The sequence below is a fragment of the Battus philenor genome, unplaced genomic scaffold (genome assembly GCF_028537555.1).
Source record: "Battus philenor isolate CCGP_79_NKW_IND1 unplaced genomic scaffold, ilBatPhil1.0.hap1 SCAF_8, whole genome shotgun sequence".
In the NCBI taxonomy this organism is placed as follows: Eukaryota; Metazoa; Arthropoda; class Insecta; order Lepidoptera; family Papilionidae; genus Battus; species Battus philenor.
The window spans coordinates 8,390,274-8,410,773 of NW_027181748.1; the positions used below are offsets into that span (position 1 = coordinate 8,390,274).

General features: G+C 32.6%; 1 protein-coding gene across 1 annotated transcript in view; it reads right to left on the minus strand.

Annotated features, from left to right (window-relative positions):
* Fas1 (fasciclin 1) overlaps positions 1-13,077 on the minus strand; it is a 36,969-nt gene extending 23,892 nt beyond the window's left edge. The window contains exon 1 of the mRNA XM_068774898.1: positions 12,877-13,077. Within this exon, the coding sequence (XP_068630999.1) occupies positions 12,877-12,984 (108 nt within the window). The 5' untranslated portion in view covers positions 12,985-13,077. The remainder of the gene's footprint in view (positions 1-12,876) is intronic.
* Between the last annotated feature and the right edge of the window lie 7,423 nt (positions 13,078-20,500).

Consider the following 20,500-nt stretch of genomic DNA (forward strand, 5'->3'; position numbering starts at 1 on the left):
AGAAATTTCCCAAAATATTGAATATATATTGGACAACTACATACTGCTACTTCACAGAATTGGAAGGCCGCCGAGCACTTAGCTTGGGTGGACACTAGAAGGATTGACTAAGTTCAAGCTGACTCGGCGATAATACCTGTTTATTATTCCGACATAGGGGTACACGATAGAGGCGACCCTCGACTCGCTATTGCCTGGTTAATAACACAACTAATACTTCGAAAAGAGTAAGTGCTGACGGAAGAAACTCTAGCAACGTTTCTATTATGATCTGGGATTAACGACTCTTTGTAATGAGATTTTAGAAATGCTTCCTTTAATTTACGGAGTAGCAGTAAGATTGCAACTCAAAGCGCTTCCGTTTTTCTTCTTAAATGCCGAAATTAAAAGAGCAGACTTCTTTTGCTATTTCATACAAATTACTGGGATTTTACGTAACCTAAACGTGCTTTATGTTATTGCTTTAAAGAGTAAAATAAGTACGGTACAAATATTTTGCCAAAAATATTGAATGCACACGACTTTTTTTGTATGGCACACAATGAACCCGGACCATTGTCAGATATTTTGTGCTCACGAGCTGATGCACAACAATGGCAAGTAATATTTATCCGTAATGTTGTTGTACCCTCTATACAACAAAAAACAAGTGATTACATAGTAAGTATAGTGATTTAGTATGACAAAAATGACAACGGATTACTACCGAATTATTATTTCTACACATACAAATTGTTCCGTTTATGGTACGAGTTTACACATTTGTTTACTGGCACTAACCATATTGATTTATTGGATTATGGCTCTTCGCGGTTACGGTAATGTTAGTTGATACAATAAACAACTTAATATTTAAAAATTAAGTAAAATAATACTTTAACATTCGCATTGCATGAAAAATAAATTGAGAGAAAAAAATTAAAGGTTTACATTTATATTTATATAATAATTAGAATAATTTACAAGAATTACGTTTTACAGTATAAAGGCTAATATTTGTTATTAATATTTTAATTCAAATTTCAAATTATATTCTTACGAGTAATGGAAAAATATTTTTTCTCTAGACGTTATAGAATTATAATCTTTGTAGATAATATTATTTGTTTAAAAGACAAAAAACACTTACCAATAGTTTAACAGATGTTAAGATATCAACACTAAGTTACGTTTTATATTAAATTGTGCATGGAAATGTTTAAAAATGGAAGTTCACTAAATACTTTTACCTTGTTATTTGAAAAGTTAGATTATACTATTACTCAGTACTGAGGGCTCAGCACGAGTAAGCTGCCCGCGTTGCCCATATATAACTAAAATGGATTATCCTTAGAATATGTACACGAAAAAGCTTTTTAACTGTTTAAAATACTAAAAGATCCGATTTTATGCATTAAATAATGATTAAATGATTCAAAATATTCTACAATTAAATTTATCATCAATATTCGTAAATAAATATGTTTTCATTTTTGACCGGTATTTTGTTAATTAAAAATACCAAGTTGTTAAAAGATTGATCGTTTCGCCCGCATGGCGGCAGTATGAACAAGAAATCCTTTATTAGAATTGTTATAATACATGTTAAAATATAAGACATCGGTTTAGATATACAGCACGCTTTAAACGTCACAAGCGATCCATGTTTTGGAATTTAGAATATATGTAATTATGAACATAAGTAAGCACCTAATATATAATGTTAACCTTTGTCATAGAAATACCTTTAATGCCATAACTGAAAATAGTTAGGAATAATGTCAGTGTCGGAACACTGCAGTGTTAATTTTAAACCAAATAACACAAGAATAATCTATATAAATTAAAATTAATCCCTTGGTGGATGGAGGTGGCTTGGCCAATTCGGTTATTTTTTTATTTTTTCATCTAACCACACAAAGAGTTCATAGATAAAAAAGAAGATTTAAAGTATAGCAAGTTCTATTAGGAATAAATTGTACATTCTTTGCCCACTAACCATACGAATTTGTTAAAACACATTTCCCTGTCTATCAACACAAAAAATAAAACATCTAATGGCAATCAAAACCATAAAGGATTGTTAGAATATTATCAAACAAAAATAACATTTACTACACATATCATACTATTCAATTAATGTAATGTACTGTGATATGAATGTGATGAAGAATGAAAGGTTAAATGTAAAAGGTATGTCGTAAAAGCTAAAGCGAGAGAAATTGAGACATAAAAAAGTAAGTGTAAAAGAAACAGAGAAAAATTAAAGATGTAAAAAGAATAATAAAATAAAAAAAATTGTAAACCAATCCTAATCCCATATAAAATAGGGAAATAACAGGAGGTCCAAAAAACAGAGCCATTAATACATAAAAATGACAATAAAAACATACATATTGACAATGAAAACTTATTTTTGTATGTTAATACGGTTCTTTTATTTAAAATTATTGTATAGGACTGCAACACGCCATTAACATTAAACAATTTATGTTATTAGACATAGTTGTAGTATGTTTTATAACATGAATTGATCAATAGCATTTGCTTAGATACCTTTTGGTCCAGGGTAGCTGGTTTAATCCCCAAACAAGCGCAAAAAAAGAGTAAAATATATGTAACGCATATGGTAAAGAACCATAGAAAACCGACATATTCCACGAACAAAAGTCGGAAAGATATATGACATCCAGTAATCCGCATATGGCCGCGTGGTGGAGTACGACACGCACACACTCTCTCCCTAAGAGGCGAGGCTTTGGCACATAGTTCGAACTTTATAAGGCATATATAATAATAAATATATACAAATTTTCGAGATAACATTTATGGATCACAGAAATCGTTTAATATTAAATTTAATTACATTAATATTTTGCGTATTTAGCGACAATTTATTGATTATTAACAGACTCATAATTATAAAATATTGTTGAGGCGCCTTGTTAAGAAAACGTCAGATGCTTACAACCGGTCTTATTGGAAATCTATCAGGTAATCCCATGTTAAGCAACGGACGTCCTTCAACTGAAATAATGAAGATGAATGCAGTTTTATCATTTATTCATTTATTTTGACATTTTCTTATTTTAATTTATTTAACAATAAATTTTTACGAGAGTTAGCAAGTAGCTTCATTATTATATCTAAAAATTCTTAAATTACTAATAAAAGTAACAATAGAAAAAATTAAAGTAATATTACTTGAAATTATAGAAAAATTTATGTGCGCGGTAGGTATCAATGTTGTAGAGATTGGAAAAGGAGGAACATAACAAATCCCCCAATCGCAGGTCGATGTATTAGGATTCACTAGCGCACGAATCTAAGCCCCATTACGGAAGCCTGTGCGACGAACGTTGAAGGACGTCATCTAGTATTATAGGATCAGTGCGTCTTGGAACGCCGGATTCCTAACTATGTGAAAAATAAATTGAAATAATACATGATTGGCTATATAGGTAAATATTTAAAGAAGTGAATACATAGCTCATTAGTCATCAGAAAGCTTTAAAGCTTTTACACCTAATTCCAATGAATAAAAATCAGTCTGAAATACGTTACATTAATTTATTTTTTTCTATTGCAATGTAACAGGTCAGTGACTTGGCAGTACAAATTCTGCAGGGGCAGAAAATAAACAACAATAATTATAATGTCCATTATAATTATTGTTGTTTATTATGTTTATTGTAGTTTACATAACAATATTTATTATTTATGAATCCATTCACTTTCGGATAGGTTGTATCGTACATTAATTGACAGCAAATGAGCTACAGGTTCAGCTTTTTAAAGCTTTTACACATATATATTATAACCAATCACCCTATTAGTATGTAATTTTCAACATCACCGTATTGTAGGTAGTAAAGGCCAATGCTAAACAAAACACTGCAGTACATTCGCTTTAAGAATTGTTCATAATTAAAAAGTCAAATTCACGGCATACTTTCTAAAATCTAATGAGGAACGATTTGATTGGTTACGGGGCGTGGACAGGCCGTCGGATAATAAATATTTTTTCACTGCGAATTCTTAACGCTAATGGACTACTATATAAGCAAAAGTTACCATTACAATAATTATGTTAGTGAAAAAAAGTACATCTACGTATGAACTATCTTAGTTCTTATCACTACTCATAGTTCATAATGTAATATTTTCTTTTCTCTAAGTTTACTGTAATATTTCAGTTGGATTGATTAATATGTGCTTCGTTATTGGCGAAGTAATTATATCTATTAATGTTTATACATCCATGACACTTTTCAGTTTATAAAAAAAGTCACAGAGTTCTAGTTATTAATGTGCCATTGTTTTTCAAATTATCTTAAAATTATTACAATCAGCTTTTGGGCTATCTATATATGCTGTTTTAAAGCACTGGCGTTCACGCGCAAACGTGTAAAAGTCAAAGTAACTTTATTATACAAGATCGTCTCAATCATCTACAATCGTAAGCTTAAATTTTAATTTACGTTAGTTCTTAACACGCCACCTACTGAGAAGAACTAACATTAAACTCAGTGGATAGATGATTGTAGTATAAAATCTTTTTTTTTTAATAATAATATAATGTTGTATAAGAATACATCGGCAACATGAAAATACTCTAGCTTAGGTTCATAAATTACCAAAATAATAATTGGTACTGTCATCACTTGAAAGTATAAAAAATATCCAATAAAATAAATATACCTATGTACACATATGTATATATATGTATAACATGATACATTCTCGTTTCTGGAAATTCCCTGTTATTTGTTCGTGTAAATGAACTTTAACGTGATCGAAGTTGGCTGCAAGCAGTTCATTTAAATTGCAAATAGTCTAATCGGCCAACTATTTAAAACATCGACCGCCGCCAAAAGAATTTCGCATGTCTAAGGGTAAGCTTTGTCATAAAACGTCTAAGCCTATAGTATTTCCACTTGTTTGTAATGAGCTTTAAAGATTTAAAGATATTTTTTAAAAATTCCTATTTCATTAGATGACGTTTTATCATTTTAGATTCGCGTTTAATTAAAATATTAAATCAGTGAAAAGGCAAGTTCGGCGAGCTCTGTTAGTCCACCTAGTCACCACGAGTTAGTCCACCTTGAGGACGTCCATCCTCATGGTGGACTAACAATCTTGGTAACCTTCAAACCGTTCCTATTGGAAAACTATGGGGAAGCCAGGTCACAGCAGTGAATTTCCTATGGCTAAAATGAAAATATTGAAAAAAAACATGTGATCAGCAAATTCGCTATTTATATAACAGCTAATAATATAAGTGACAGCTAATAATCCTTTAACATTGTTAAGTTGTAAATTTTTTATAAAATAATTTGTCTATGTTCTGTAATTTCCTTAAGATGTACAATCCAATAAGAATACATTTAAATATTTAAATAAACCTTTAATCAAGGACACTAAGTAAATCCGTTTCCGGCATAAATATAGTACATCATGAAAAACACAAACGCTAATAGTATTCTAAATCTTAGCCATTTTATTGCTATACTACACAAATCATGTCATAAATTTATATCCGTGAATTCGAAATGGCAGAGAGCAGAGTCTGCAACAGATAGAAACCTTTTTTTAAGTTAGCAAAGCTCGTGGGCATCCGTGAAGTAACAGCTTGGACCGCCGAGCTCTTCGGCGGAGGCTACATGGAGGGGCTAAATTAAGCTTAAGGTTTCCGCGGAAACCTCAGCTTGGGTAGTTAATCCTCGATAATACCTGTTAAGCATTCCGCTACTAGGCTACCTGAGGAGGGCGAACTACGACTTGGTCGGTCAGTACTGCCTGTGATAACACTGAATGTTAAGTCTAGCAATACTTCTATCTTGTATTAACAAGAGTTGACGTTCACATTTCTCTTTGTGATCAGAATTTAACCTAGTTTTATTAGAAGCCTCATATGTCATTTTTTTATTTCTCAATAACTCTTCTGTTAGCGTACAAGTTTTCTCTCAGGAAGAGACTGCGTTCGGCTATGCTATCCATTTCAATGTTATATATTTCGTAAAACAATTGCTAAAGCTATGAACCCAAATCGCCATTAATTATTGCACTTCTCTAAAGTAGCACCGAATTACCTAAGTTACGAAATAAATTTTAAAGCAAATTGATAAAATTTATAAAGAGATTTTTTTCAAACACAATTCATACTTATCGTTGGAACGTTTGTACGAAATGATGCCAAATGTTTAGTTACATTGTCCAAGTTCTGGCATACTAACCACGGCTCATCTATTTTTATTGAATAGGGCAACAGCAATAAATTAACAACGATGACGTAATAAATGGCCTGTGCGACTTATACGAACTTTACCAGGGGTGCATTTATCTCTTGAAATGTTACAAATTGTATACACAAAAATTTAGAGCGACAAATAATAAAAAATACTGTCATGTAATAGTTACAATTCTTAAATAACCTACACAACTAGAAAATATAACGTACTTGGATAATACAATCGTTAGAAAAACGTTTCGCAATGCTGCACTTTTACAAGCACTGCAGCCATACAACAGGGGATGACGGGGTAAGGCGATAACCTAAATGGATGCCCAGTACATAACAGCGCGCATCGAGACCGCCTGTCACGTATTGCGCCTTGAGTGACGCATTCAGCAAGGTTTTATTCTCTTACACATATCTGCATATTCCCTCATAAGTTATTTTTATGTAACACTATCCGTTGCTAAGCGCCTGTAATATTTTATTTTAATCTGACTAGTTCGGACAAAACAATTTTGTTTAGTATTATGTACTCACAGCTATAACACAAGTCTCAGTGTGTCGGTACGAGTCATAATTCACCAAGCGAGCTCATTACAATACAATAAAGGGTAGGCAAAATTAAAGTTAACTTATGAAAATCATATAAAAATACCTCTAGTGCTTAGACGAATATATATTTTTAGGAAGAAAAGAAAGGAATGTAATTAATTTTTTGAATATTAAAGTCCTCCAGATATCCGGTGACATTCTTTTAAATAACACTGGAGATTTTTGAAAACTACTACTACCACTATTTTTTTTTTCGAATTTTTTGCATTCATTCAATGTTTTCGGAGTGTTACAGAAGACTCTGTTCTCGAGATGATCACATAAAAAATCACAATGCGACAAATCTGGTCTCCCTGGTGGTCACTCAATATCACTAGCCTTCGATGTAATTTTTCTACAACCTCTATGCTGAAAGTGTTTGACAAGTCATTGTCATTGACCTCTTGAAGATTTGGAAGCAAAAAGTCATTTAAAAAAAAATAAGTGTGTTTTATTCAAAATATCACTATCAAAATAGTATCATTTCATCAATAACTTAATAAATAAAACATAACTAAGATAATTAAATACAAGAGATGTTTAATTAAACTGTAATTAAATTTCACAACAACCAGTCAAAGTCTGCTTATCAAGGATTTGTATGTTGTACACTTCTAAAGTTTATTCAGTCCCGGAGGCTTCTATTAACTGACTTAAAATAGAGATGGAATTCGGCAAAGCCGATCACAGTCTCAAAACATTTTGCACGTCCTAAATAAGTTATTTATTATTAACAATAATAAATGATTTACATTATGGAAAATACGTCAATAGCTTCACCTGGATTATTTTATTATGAAATTATCTATCAGTCAACCCGTGATGTGAAGTAATATTAAATGAAAACAAAATAGAAATGTTTATAGCGGCTACCTTTAACATCATTTATGAAGGAACTTGGAGGAACCGTCGTCGTAGCATCGTATCGGTATTCGTTTTGAATATAAACATGACTTCTATCCCAAGTATCTGCCAGGATCACGTGAACGAACATGTTCGACATTTTCACATTGTGAGCAGTAGATCGATAAGCATACGCGTCTAAAATATTTATACTGGATATCATTCAGGTAAATTCAATATTGAATATAGTTTTTTTATGAATATAGTCAGAATTACTCCATTATTACACAACCCTCTTTTACGGAATAATATTGATATCTCCAATACATTTACGTTATTTATATTTATTTAAAATTACTGTTTTTTAAACTACTTTATAAATTCCGATAAAGGGATCAATAATAATAACCGTTTTATTTTTTAAATGACTAACACATATAAATATATATATGTTAAAATAAGTTAGGTTATATTAGTTTGAAAAAGTGTCAAGCTATAATCAGACGTGAGTTGAATTCGAAGTAGCTAAAGATGTGTCATACATGCATGCATATGTATATTATAACGAATTCTTATTCGATTGTTAGTCGGCACTTAAAGCTACGGAAACAAAGACGGGAAGTCGATATGAAGATAAAATTTTAAAATTACTTATCAAGTTTTAAAGTATAAGCCACTTTAAGTATGGTTAATTATTATTAAATTCATTAATATAAGTGAAACGTAAAATTTCATCAAAGTATATGAATAATCCAGCGTTCACCAACGACTATGCATAATAATTTTCTTTTATTTTTGTTATGTATTTTCCGGCGTGTCTCTCAATTTCTATAGCTTAAAAATATCATACTTTTTAAGTTCATTAATGAAAGTAACGTAAAAACATTTGTACATTTTTTCGTGCGCGAGACAAAACTTTAGACTCGTATAATGTTAGGTAATGGTTAAATGATATTTTTAGTATGGATACAGGGCGATTTTGGTTGTTGGCGTAAAAGTGGTGAAGGTAAAGGTTATTTGCTACCAATTAATGCAAGTTACCTTACCCAAAAATCAATGATTTCAGGAATAATACATAACAAAATACGTCAAAAGCGTTGTCAAAATTCAGATAACTATTTATTCAAATCAATTATTGTTTACTATCTATCGTTGCAGATTTTGTACGGAAGTTATAATGTTGGTATTATACAGGATGATTGTAGCTGGGTATATGAGCGTTAAAGCTTTTTGCTGATAAATGACATATATATCACCCTAATAAAGCTTCTATTCAAAACGACTGTTTCTAACAGTTGCGTAGCGCAGTACCAAATAACATAACTTCGTAGTATTTAGGCTTCTTATTAGGTTGTTTAAATTAAATATTTATATAACCGTGATTAGCGGACTTAAAAGCTAATATATAGATCATCCGAGGGATTGGCCGATGGCTCTTCTAGAAGGGGAAAGATGCCGACATTGCTTAACACAGAGATTTAATTTTATGCGAAACAAAAACTAAGTTAGAAAATCAAATGCTAAATTAGTGTTAAAACTTAATATTCTTGTAAGTTGTAAAAATGTAAGCGGGCCATATTAAAAAAAAAAATAATAAAAATAATGGACTCAGGCATAGAAAAACTGTGCACTCAACTGTTTACCCTGTGGCCAAGAGCGTTGCAAGATAGATAAAAGCGGAAAATCCTTGTTTCGGAACGTATTCTTTAAAACAGTTAAATAGTAAAGTAGAAGTGACAATAAAAAAAACGTTTACTCAAAATACGAGATCAGATGTTTTGTGCATGGTTGGTCAACATTTTATTGCGCATTTTCTGTACGTTCAACTTAATTGCGCTGCGTATTATTGAAAATATTTGCATCGCAATATAATAAAAAAATACTGCCATATAAAATGATGATCCTGTTTTATATTGCAGTATGTTTACAAAATTTATTAAACTACAAAAGGATTACTTTTATTTCCAATTCTGCGTTCAGGCGTTTAGCGAATATTTTCGTAGCTAAGTGTATGTTATTTTTGACACTTTTTCGTGTCATGTCAATTCAATGATAGTAATAATAATCAAGCACCAGTGGCCCAGCGGTAGAGGACTGAGACTTGCGATCGTAACACGCGCGTTCGACTCCCAGAATACAGTATTTTTATATATAATTCTCAATTTGTGGATAACTATCCATGGGGGAATAACCCAAAAATATCTTTGGGGAAGGACCTACCATACGATATGCGTCTATATAGTACAATACATAAAATTTAGTAAAATATAAAACACAATCCAAAAAAATGTTTAAGTAATTATTATTGCGCGATATTCACAGAAAAATGTACATTCAACTACTTTACGTAATCTTTTTTAACTCTCTTACCCAACTTCTGATACACTGTCATCATTCTTCTAGGTTAACATATCCTAGTATTTTGTTTCTTTTTTAAAAAAGAGCCTTCGCTTTATAATACAATATGTATTGAAATTCATGAAATTTGATCTAAGCATTCTTTAACGTGGGGGCATCAAATGATATTAAACTGCTCTGTGATTAAATAAAGGACCCGTTGTCCAATTCAATTACTTCTTGAAAGATGTAACATGAGCGGTACATAAATGCTTCAAACGATTTAGATAGAATGCTTCGCATATTTATGTTTTATGACAGTATGAACATTGTCTACATTTTTATATCAAAGATATTTGTTGCTCTTTTTTAAATGGTGTTTTTATCCGACCAGCTTTCGTGAAAACGTCAATGATCTTTTAAATAATTTATCCTTAAACAGTTACATAATCGTTAATAAGGACAGATTACATAAAGTTAGTTTAATTATGAAAAATATACAAGGCAATATGCGTTGCCATACAGCTTGGTGTTTGGTGGGTTGAAAGCAATAAGTTATTGACTTTTAGTAGCAGTTTTAATGACATCTGTCCATCTTGTTAGAGAGCGTCCACGAGATCGCTTGTCTTTCGCTTTGTTTGTGCTCATTACGGGTAACCTATCCGTCTACAGCTTTAAATTAGGAATAAAAAAATTCCAAATGCCGTAAATTTATATGGATTATAAATGACGCACATATACGAGTTATATATCAATGTAAAAATATAGTAAATAAGTAATTAAGATAAAGAGTAGTAATTGTTAATCCTATAATTTTACTTAAAAGTTAGAATTAGACACAGGCCCAAGAGAAATTGTTGTAAATAGTAAATAAGTGTAAATGACTAAAACAAGTAAAAGTTAGCACTAAATTATAAACATACAAAAAGGAAAGTAATCAAAACCCGTTAAACAGGTATTTACTGCGCAATGGGCGAGGAATCGTAATTGACTTTAAAAAAGCTGTCCCTTATTATAAAAGTCCAAGTCCAAAACTATGCCAGTTAAGATTTCTCTTAAAGTTATACCACTGGCGGATGTAATCGTTTGACCCGTCTCTTCAATTAAGCAAGACACTGTAGACCTCTACAAGAATAGTTTTAACTAAATTGAAGACAGCGGTATTCAATTGATGATATTAGTCAAATACATATTTTTTTTCAGTCGATACAGACTGCACATTGTACAATTCAAATAAGAATAAATTATGTAAAATACTAAAAAGTTACAACCTCAAAAGGGATGTTACTTATTATTATATTATATAATATAATAATAAGTAACATCCCTATATATATTATATATTATATAATATAATAATAAGTAACATCCCTATATATATTATTTATTATATAATCGAAAAAGACAATGAGGTGTGTAAGTTACGTTGTACACAATGACAATTTTTTTTGCTTAAATTCTTAATAATATAAATGAGTACGTATCTAATATATATGAGTATTTTTTTGTTATAGACCAAAAACTAAATGAAAATGAATCAAAATTTTCAAGAAATAATGAGGTATCTAATTTGTAACCTATTTGTTCCGATATATGCGCAGTTAAATAAATAAAATTCAACATTAACATTTCAACCATTATATAATATCATTATCATCTCAGCTGTATCGAAAAAGTCGACTTCTTCGATACAGCTGAGATGATAATGACAGCTGGACAAAGGCATCCCATATAGATTTCCAATAGAACGGTTTTCATCCATAATAATTAATACACTAGTCGGAAAGAACATATGATTTAAATTTTTAGTATAAAATGCCGACATTATTATACTTTGTTAAATCCAAGTCATTAACTTTCATGCTGATTTTTAAGTCTCGAATATGGCGCAGTCTTCACGATCGGTTATTTCCTTTCGCTCTTATACGATATTTTTTAAACAACATGGGAAAAGTAGTCAAGAAATTACAAATCTTAATTTATATAACAAAGCTATGACGCAAATAATGAGTTTTAATTATTATAAAAAGTCAATAAGTCCCTTTTTCATTCTCTTAATATAAAAATATTTTGAAAAATCCAACAAACATTATTAAGTATACACAAAGAAAACTATTTTTGAGTTATGAGTACGGTCGTATACTTAGTTTTCAGAAATTAAGGTTATTTTGTTTTTGAATCTGTTTAAGTTATTTAGGCGGCCAAACGATAATTCAATTTTTTTTTCTTTATTTAACGAGAAAAGTTGTACGTTGACGGATTGGACCCCATTTGACAAGCTTTTGTAGGTCGTTTAATTTTTTTGCTGTTTACTTAATGCTCAAAAATTAATTTTCCTTTTATCCTGTTTTGTCTAATTATGTACAGAGAATTGCCTACCTATTTTGTAAGGGCTTACGTAAACACACAGCAGAGCACGTTAATTCGATTAAAAGACTTTTTGTACATACAAAGCGTAAACAATATACTTATGTGTAAATTATAGTTAAAAAATTTATTAATAGCAAATAACCATGCTGAACCATGTTCATTTACATAAATAAAACGCAAAATAAGGTTTTCATTAAAAAAATAAAGTGAAGCATTGTTTCGTTACGAATATATTTTGGGACTTGGAAATGAATCATTACCAATTTTACATACCCTTAAATAACTTCTATTTTTATAACTATTTAAGGTGTACTTAATTTATTTACACGTACAATAATAACAATAACGAAAATGAACAAAAACTTAACCAACTTCAACAATTATTAAATTCCCAAAAGCAAATAAAAACTACCAAAACATGTTAAGTTAAAAAAAAACTAAAATAAGTTAAATAGACTCTACAAAAGATTGTTTTAAATCAACGCTCCAAAGTAGAGCGAAAGTTTTTAAGTTAATACCTGCGAGAGATCTACGTCCTCTTGAAGTTTCTCGGCGATAGTCATTTTTCTTTCTGCGATAACGAAACTTTGCGATATCACAAACAAGAGCACAATTAGTCCACCCATGATTGTGTTTGAAACAAAACATCCAGAATTTCAACACTGATTCGCACACACGACATTCATTTGCTACTGTTACTAAGTCATGTACGCGCGAAGCAACGGGTCGCGCGGCAATAAATGCCGCGGCACGGTACGGGAGGCGTGACGCAGATCGCAACGATGTGCTTCTTTCCCGCTCACGCATGCGACGGTCGCGATGGTCAGACGAGTGGTCATCGGTTATTTAACGTACATGATCCATTCAAAAAATAACGAATTATACAACACAGGTGATATTCCACAAACCACCAACGGTTTATTCATTAAGAAAAAAAACTATTAAGAATATTATCTGTTAAGCATCCAGTTTGAATAAAAATTATACTTGCATACACTATTAGCTTTCATATATTTAGCCAAAATATATTCATTTGTAAATAACACCATTTTTGCTATCAACTTACGCATAAGCTTTAGATAATTTTTAGTTATTTATTATGGACATTTATGTTATCACACTAAAGATTTTCATCCACTGAATTAAAAAAGAATTTATAGCGTAAGTTTAAGTAAAGCACATCTTTCCAGTTTTTATCACGTTCATTCTTTTTATTCTTTTTAGTTTTTAAAATTATGCTCAACATAAGGTTTTACATAATTAAGTATATTTAGAGTACAGCCATGTATGATATTCTTCATTTGTTTCCCCATCTGTTATTTTACATAAACTATTTCAATTAAATACATGTGATTAATTGCAATATTAATATAATTGAAAATTTTTAACAGATTCACTTTGATAAGAATCTACGTACGAAAGGGTTGTCATTGATGAATTTTGTTTTTCTGTTAGCATTAATCGCTTCACCAAATTTAAGGTCGGTTAGCATTAAATTCGATTGAGATTCTTCTCACTCATGATTCTCTCGACGAGATCGAATGAGGAATGAGGATATCCGCATACGAATGAAAGTACTTGGCATGTACCAGCGGATTGAAAAGTGGAGGTGGCAGCGAAGAGGCTACAAAGTTCTGAAAAAAGATAGCTGCTGAAGCCTTAACATTCTGGAATGAGACCACGTAGCGGCAAGTGCAATACAAGACGTCCACCGACAATGTGAACGGACTACTTTTTTAAGGTCATCGGAAGACGTTGGATTTAAGCCGCCTTCAACCGATCCTAGTGAAAACCTAGGCTTCTCGTCTATGTCTAACCGTGGACTTTCTACGGCTAAAATGATAATGAAAGGTGAAACAGTGGGATATTACTAATATTTTTGAAAGAAATACTACCTTTGGGGCATATCGTACATTACTCTTCGGAATTAATACTGCATAGAATAGTAAATGTGACAGTGGTCAATGCACTGCGGCAAATTTTTAATGCATTTATATATGTAATGTACATGTTTTAAGACCTACAAGGGTTTTCGATCCGTTGTGTTAGCTTTTTTTTGTCCCGTAAGCCTCAAAACCGGAAGGGAAGGGGTCCATTGTCTTTGTAGAGGAAAGAGGTAAGTACGATGAAGTAACATGATCCAGCATGTTTTGTGGAAGCGGGAAACGGTTCGATTTGACGTCTTCGAGGTGGCCCTGTCGTTGTGAAGCAGAGAAGATCGTGGTGTTCAAAGCTTTGGTGATTATATATGACCTTTGTATTAATATTTATTTATTTAATTATTCATTCTTAATATTTATTCCTTTGTGTGTGTCTATTAATTTATTTATTTATTCCCCGACATATTACCAAAAATCAAATACACATACATGTTTTTAAGTTTAGTGTGAACGAAATTTTCTAAGCCCTACAAGAATTGTTAAGGCCCAAAAGTTCTGTACGATAGCTAATTTCACTTCAACCCAAGTTATAAAACAATAACACACGGGTATACAATGTTTAATTTCAATTCAAATCAAAAGTATAACTGGTCGTATAGCGAAAATTGTCTTCTCAACGCTATAGCATATGCGTTTTACCAAAAAATGCCTATAGGCTTAACCTGCTACAAACAATGCGTATTTTCTCGTTATGACAAAACGTGACGTGAACAGATTATGACCCATGTTTTGTGGCTTATCGTTATTAAATCAACCATTTTTCAGAGAAATGCGTACTCCTCATTTTGTTTTTGTTTCTATTTTATATAAGAACTTAGTTTAAATGTTAATTTCCCTTGCCTGTTCATCGTATATTTTTAAAATATTTCTTCGTATCATAAAGAAAAAGAACAGATATTATTCAATAAGAAAAAATATGCGACAAAAAACCTGTATTTTTTTTCGAATAAATCTGATTTTATCTGTAAAATATATTCGATTATATTTTATTTCTTTTGTGTTTCTTTGCTCACTGTTAGTTTTTAAAGTATAAATATACTTTGTATGCATTTTAGACTTGTGTTGTTGGCACAGGTGTTACACAAACCTCGCAGAGAGGACACAGGCCGTAATCCCGATCACAAGCTTAACGTGGGTTATACGTAGTCACATATTTTAAGATTTTTGTCAGCTACCTTACGATTCTTCTTCGCAGTTAGTAAACAGTTACACCAAAAATAATTCGCACAAAATCTACATCTCTAGGGAATCTGAATACGACCTATTGCTGTAAATAGTAATCCTTGCTTGTTCAATAGCTATTCTTAAGCTAGTATATATTCTATTAAATTTATTTACCAGTTTAAAAAATTCTTTAAAAATTGTTTAAAAATAACAACAAATCTTCATTTAAGCCATAGAATTCCACAGCTGGACATACCTTACTATGGATCTTTACTATAGTTCTCCAATAGAACCGGTTGGAAGAGGTATGCATGCATGCAGCATCTTCCGACAACCTTAGCAAGGTCGTCTGTTCACCTTGTGAATGGATTGCAAAACAAAGTTAAAATTAAAAACATTAAATAAAAAACCATATAAATATAGTTATGGGTGTTTTTTCAAAGATCCTCGTTTTCGAAAATCTCTCGTTCGCGCCTATCTTAAAATAACAGAGACTTTTATTTCATCATAATTTTTTTAACATATATTTTTGGCACTCTCTTCTCTCATCCTTCACAATTTCTATTTTTCTATCTTCATACGTCCATCACATTATATTACATTCTCTTTTCGTTTATTCATAATCCTTTCACACATCGCCTCTCATCAAGACAATACCTATTTATAATATTCCCTTTTTCTCTTGCTTTTATAACATTTTCTTTTACTTGTCGATAAGGGATGGAGGTAAAATTAGATAACGCGATAGTTTTTAGGACGAGCCGTGAGTCGCTAAGTATGAAACAAGAATGCGCTGACTCTTTGGCTGCATATTCCCGACTTTCCGCTTAAGGCAGCTCTGCTTGGAATACAATGCAGAACTTGCCTAACTTCAGTTTCTTACCGTAGAGCTCTGCGGCGCCCTGCATCACTCATAACGCTGCAACCACATTGTGATCAATGCATTAGCCTTCGACGTAAATCACCAGATCGGCAGCCACGGTGGCGGGTTGGGCCGGCTCCACATCATCTTCCAAGCAGAAGAACTCCACACCAACCTGACCAGATGGATGTGGTAATCTCAAGTAGCTGACCGATAGCTCCAGGTCCCAGTTTTCACCTCCTGTCGAGAATTCCCACGCTTTATTCAAAATGAACGAGTTGCTTCATAGACCCGAAGGTCCCGCGGCCTCGCCGAACTACCTACATACCAGCAGCTTCCTAGTCGCCAGCACCCATGCACTCACTGCCTACAAAATAGTCGCCTCTAGCAACGTCAGATACATCGTCCTGATTATCTCCGAGTTCCGACACTAAGGTACCTTCGCGACCCGGCACAGCTGACGATAGAGGCCCTGGGCCTTCCTGTTAACATTCTTAATTTGACTGTTGAACGTGAGCCTATCATCTACTATGAGGCCTAGTATCCGAAAGTCCCTAGTTTAACCAAATGACTCCCCTCTTATGCTCAGTAATGGGTCGTACTTCCCTGTCTGGCGCCCCATTTATGGACATGAGCGCGAACCTCATTGGCCTTTCTCGAGATTAGTTATGTATATTTATAGTGGCGACCACGAGCCGGTAGGCACAGCGTGGGCAGACTGACCATTAGGTAAACCTGACGTCGTAGTATAGATCGCGGGAACTCGTTGGATTCGGGCAGCGCAAGACCGGTGATCGTGGCGATCTTTAATGCAGGTCATTAGGTCTTTTATAAGGAATACCTTGCAATGGACGTCTAGCGGCTGATATGATAATGATAATGTTAATGGTTAAACTTAAACATAAATGTGATTACAACTTTTCTTTTGACTAATTTATTACAAGTTAAAATAACATTATTCAATTTCGGGATATTCGAATTTAATTGAAATTCTATGTGCGACTCAAAAACAAAGTCAGAACTTTATTCTTGGTTATGAAGTAAATCTAAGTTAAACCACGTTTCATGTTAAGTATTCATGACATCTGCATATTTACGATGTCGAATTTTTATTTATATAAATGAATAATGTAATTAAATAATTGATTATTAATTTTACCTGTGTCTACTTAACTGAAAGTTATTTTGACATGGATCCTGGGTACAATTTCAATGACATAGTCTTTTTAATTATGTAAAGATGACCGTTTCCTACCGATCCATAGATGTCCTGCGCCTGAATTGATGATTTTATCTAATTACGCTATGGAACTTCTGTATTGGGTTTTAAAAATTTGTAGGTTATATTTATTACTTGTACAACAAGGTAATAAATAACTACACAACTTGTTCCTCAGACGCATCACGGAGTACAGCATGAAGTTTGTATTAAAAGTGGAACGGATTTGGACCAACCATTTTAAGGGATAATGACATTACAATTGTTCTAGGTTATGGCCGTTTTTTCTGGCAATAACCGAAAATTTCGCTGTACTTGTCTTAAGTTTTAATTTTGAAATCACCAGCGGCTAGAACGCTGTCTACAGAATCCAAGTCCTACCCTTCCAGGAACTCATCCTGGCAGCATCTATAGGATCTCAATCTACTTTTTTAAAGGTTTTTCACTAATAACTGAATATTGAGAGGGCAAAGGATTTGTCTTATTCTTTATTTAAAAATATTTCATTAAAGACACATATTCGTTTAAAAGTACATAGAAAAATTAGGCCTCAAAGTTTTAAAGTAGAAACCACTGACTGGCAAGTACAGCCTAATACGTCTACAACGAAGACGGAACACCTTGTTTAGGTCGTCGGATATCATTGTATGCAAACCGTTTCAAACCGGTGCTATTGGTAATCTTTGAAAGAAGCCTATATCTAATAGTGAACGTTTTACATTTAAAATGATGATGATGATAAAATATTAATAATCACACGTATACTATTTAAAGATCATTTATACCCACCAATCATAAAATCCATATCTTCTTGTAAGATTGACCACCTATGAACATACTTTTTACTATCCACAGCTGTCAGAAATAACTTTATAACTACTGCTTAAAAGGTAAGAAGACGTAGAACTTGTAATATGAAAGAAAGTTTGGGAACAACTGATACTTATAAATGACTTACATACGAAAGTAACACAAGGAGACATAAAAGCACCTTAGTTTTTAGCCTAATACTCCAAGCTTGGGTGTGAGTCAAGATGCAATAATAAATCAAAATTACTATACAATCTGTCGTACACTACCTTTCCCAAATAAAGAAGTGATTACCATAAACGTGGATACATCTGCCTATAATAGTGCGTGTTAGAATTTCGTAACAAAATATCCTGCGAGTTACGAGATGCATGTCTCATTAGCATAGTTATTTCAACTGCGGTGCCTTCAATTAGAACTCTCTACTGTACTACTTACTCGTATATATTCAAAAATATATAGAGGTAGGGGATATATCCTGTATTATCTCGGGACGAAATTTTTTACCTGATACCAGAAGAGTTGGTGCAACGAAAGAATTATGCCGGTCTCTTACGGTTTAAGTCCCACGGTATTCTCTGAGTGCCAGTTGTGAAAACTATAGGTACTCTTCTATACACTGCCGTAGACATGCGATGTAGGCAACTCTTTATAATGAAAGCAAATTTAATTCAAACGGTACTGCTAAGTATTGTCATGCTTGCAGCGGTCCATCCCGGATCTATTTTGGACACCTGATCACTAATGACATGGATAACAACATAGATATTGAATAAAATCGTAGACCGTTGTCTAATCGCTATAATTAGTTAGCTCGCTGATTCGCGTAATGTACAAAAGAAATAAGTTGACAATTTAAGAGGCTTTAGTTTTATAATTTTTACACGCATGCGGTTTATATGTTAACAATACGCAAAGGCCTTAAATATATTATAAGTGTTAATTATCCTTATTGTTATCATTGTCACCACAATAACCACCATCGTCGTCGTCTTCGTCTTCTTAATCATCATCATCGTCGTTATAATCATCATTGTATATTATTGTCTGTTATGGAGGGTGGTGGATGTGGTATAACCTCCTTAGTCGTTAAGGTTTCTGGCTATGGATAGTGATCTCTGATGACAATGACGGCATTAAAAATCAGAGCATGAGCTATACCTGCCTCAACACAAATGTGTTCAGCGATGACGTACCGACATCAAATATTGTTACATGTGTTGTCTCGTCTTAACTGCCTCATCCTTCATCAGAGTGTCAAATGTAGTTTCGGAAACACGAATGCTTTAGTTTACAGTATAGTTCACGGACCCTTCCGCTTCGTGAACTCATTTCCGACGAAGCCGCAAAAGCCTTAGGGATAACAGCATTAACATCTTCAAAACAGTACAAAGTATTGTTTAGAACTCATTTGGATTAAGTGTAATATAATATGATTTCAATGATAAATAAAAAGGCTATTGACAAATGTATAAACAAAATGTACCATAGTGATTTTTATTTATTTCAGTCTAAATGAATACGTTGTTAACTAACATAACCTCAATTACACCTTTCTGAAGCACCGACGGAAATTTTTAGGCTGTATTTAATATTTACAAAATGCCTAATAAGCTTGTTAATTGCTAGCACGTGACGATAGAAGCATCATCTAATAAAAATGTAAAGCTAAAACTTGGCAAGTGAACTGTTGCTTATTTAGGTTAACACGACACCGGGTAATGCATAATAAAGTTGTTAGTGAACGCAGCGGCCAAAACTTTGGCCCACGGCCAATGTGCGTGCGGCAGCGACAACTTTTGGTCTATAAACTTTTCTTTTAAATCGATATTAAGTACAGTTTCGCATAGAAGGAAGAAAATTTAATTTGATATTCTCATTTTAGGCTACACTTCTTAAAAGTTTTCGTCATTGGTTACTTATTGTTAATGAGTACTTATTACATTCATTTTTAAGAAATACTTGTACAAGCAATTATACATAAAGAACATTGCATAATAATTAAACCTATCTATACATTTGAACTCTGGATGCAACCTGTTTGTTATCGGTCCTGTTGGAAATACATAGGAAAGACCTTTAGAGTTAAGACCAGCAGCACACCGATGCCAAGAGGCGCATTAGTTTTAAGTAGTAAGTAAGGTTAG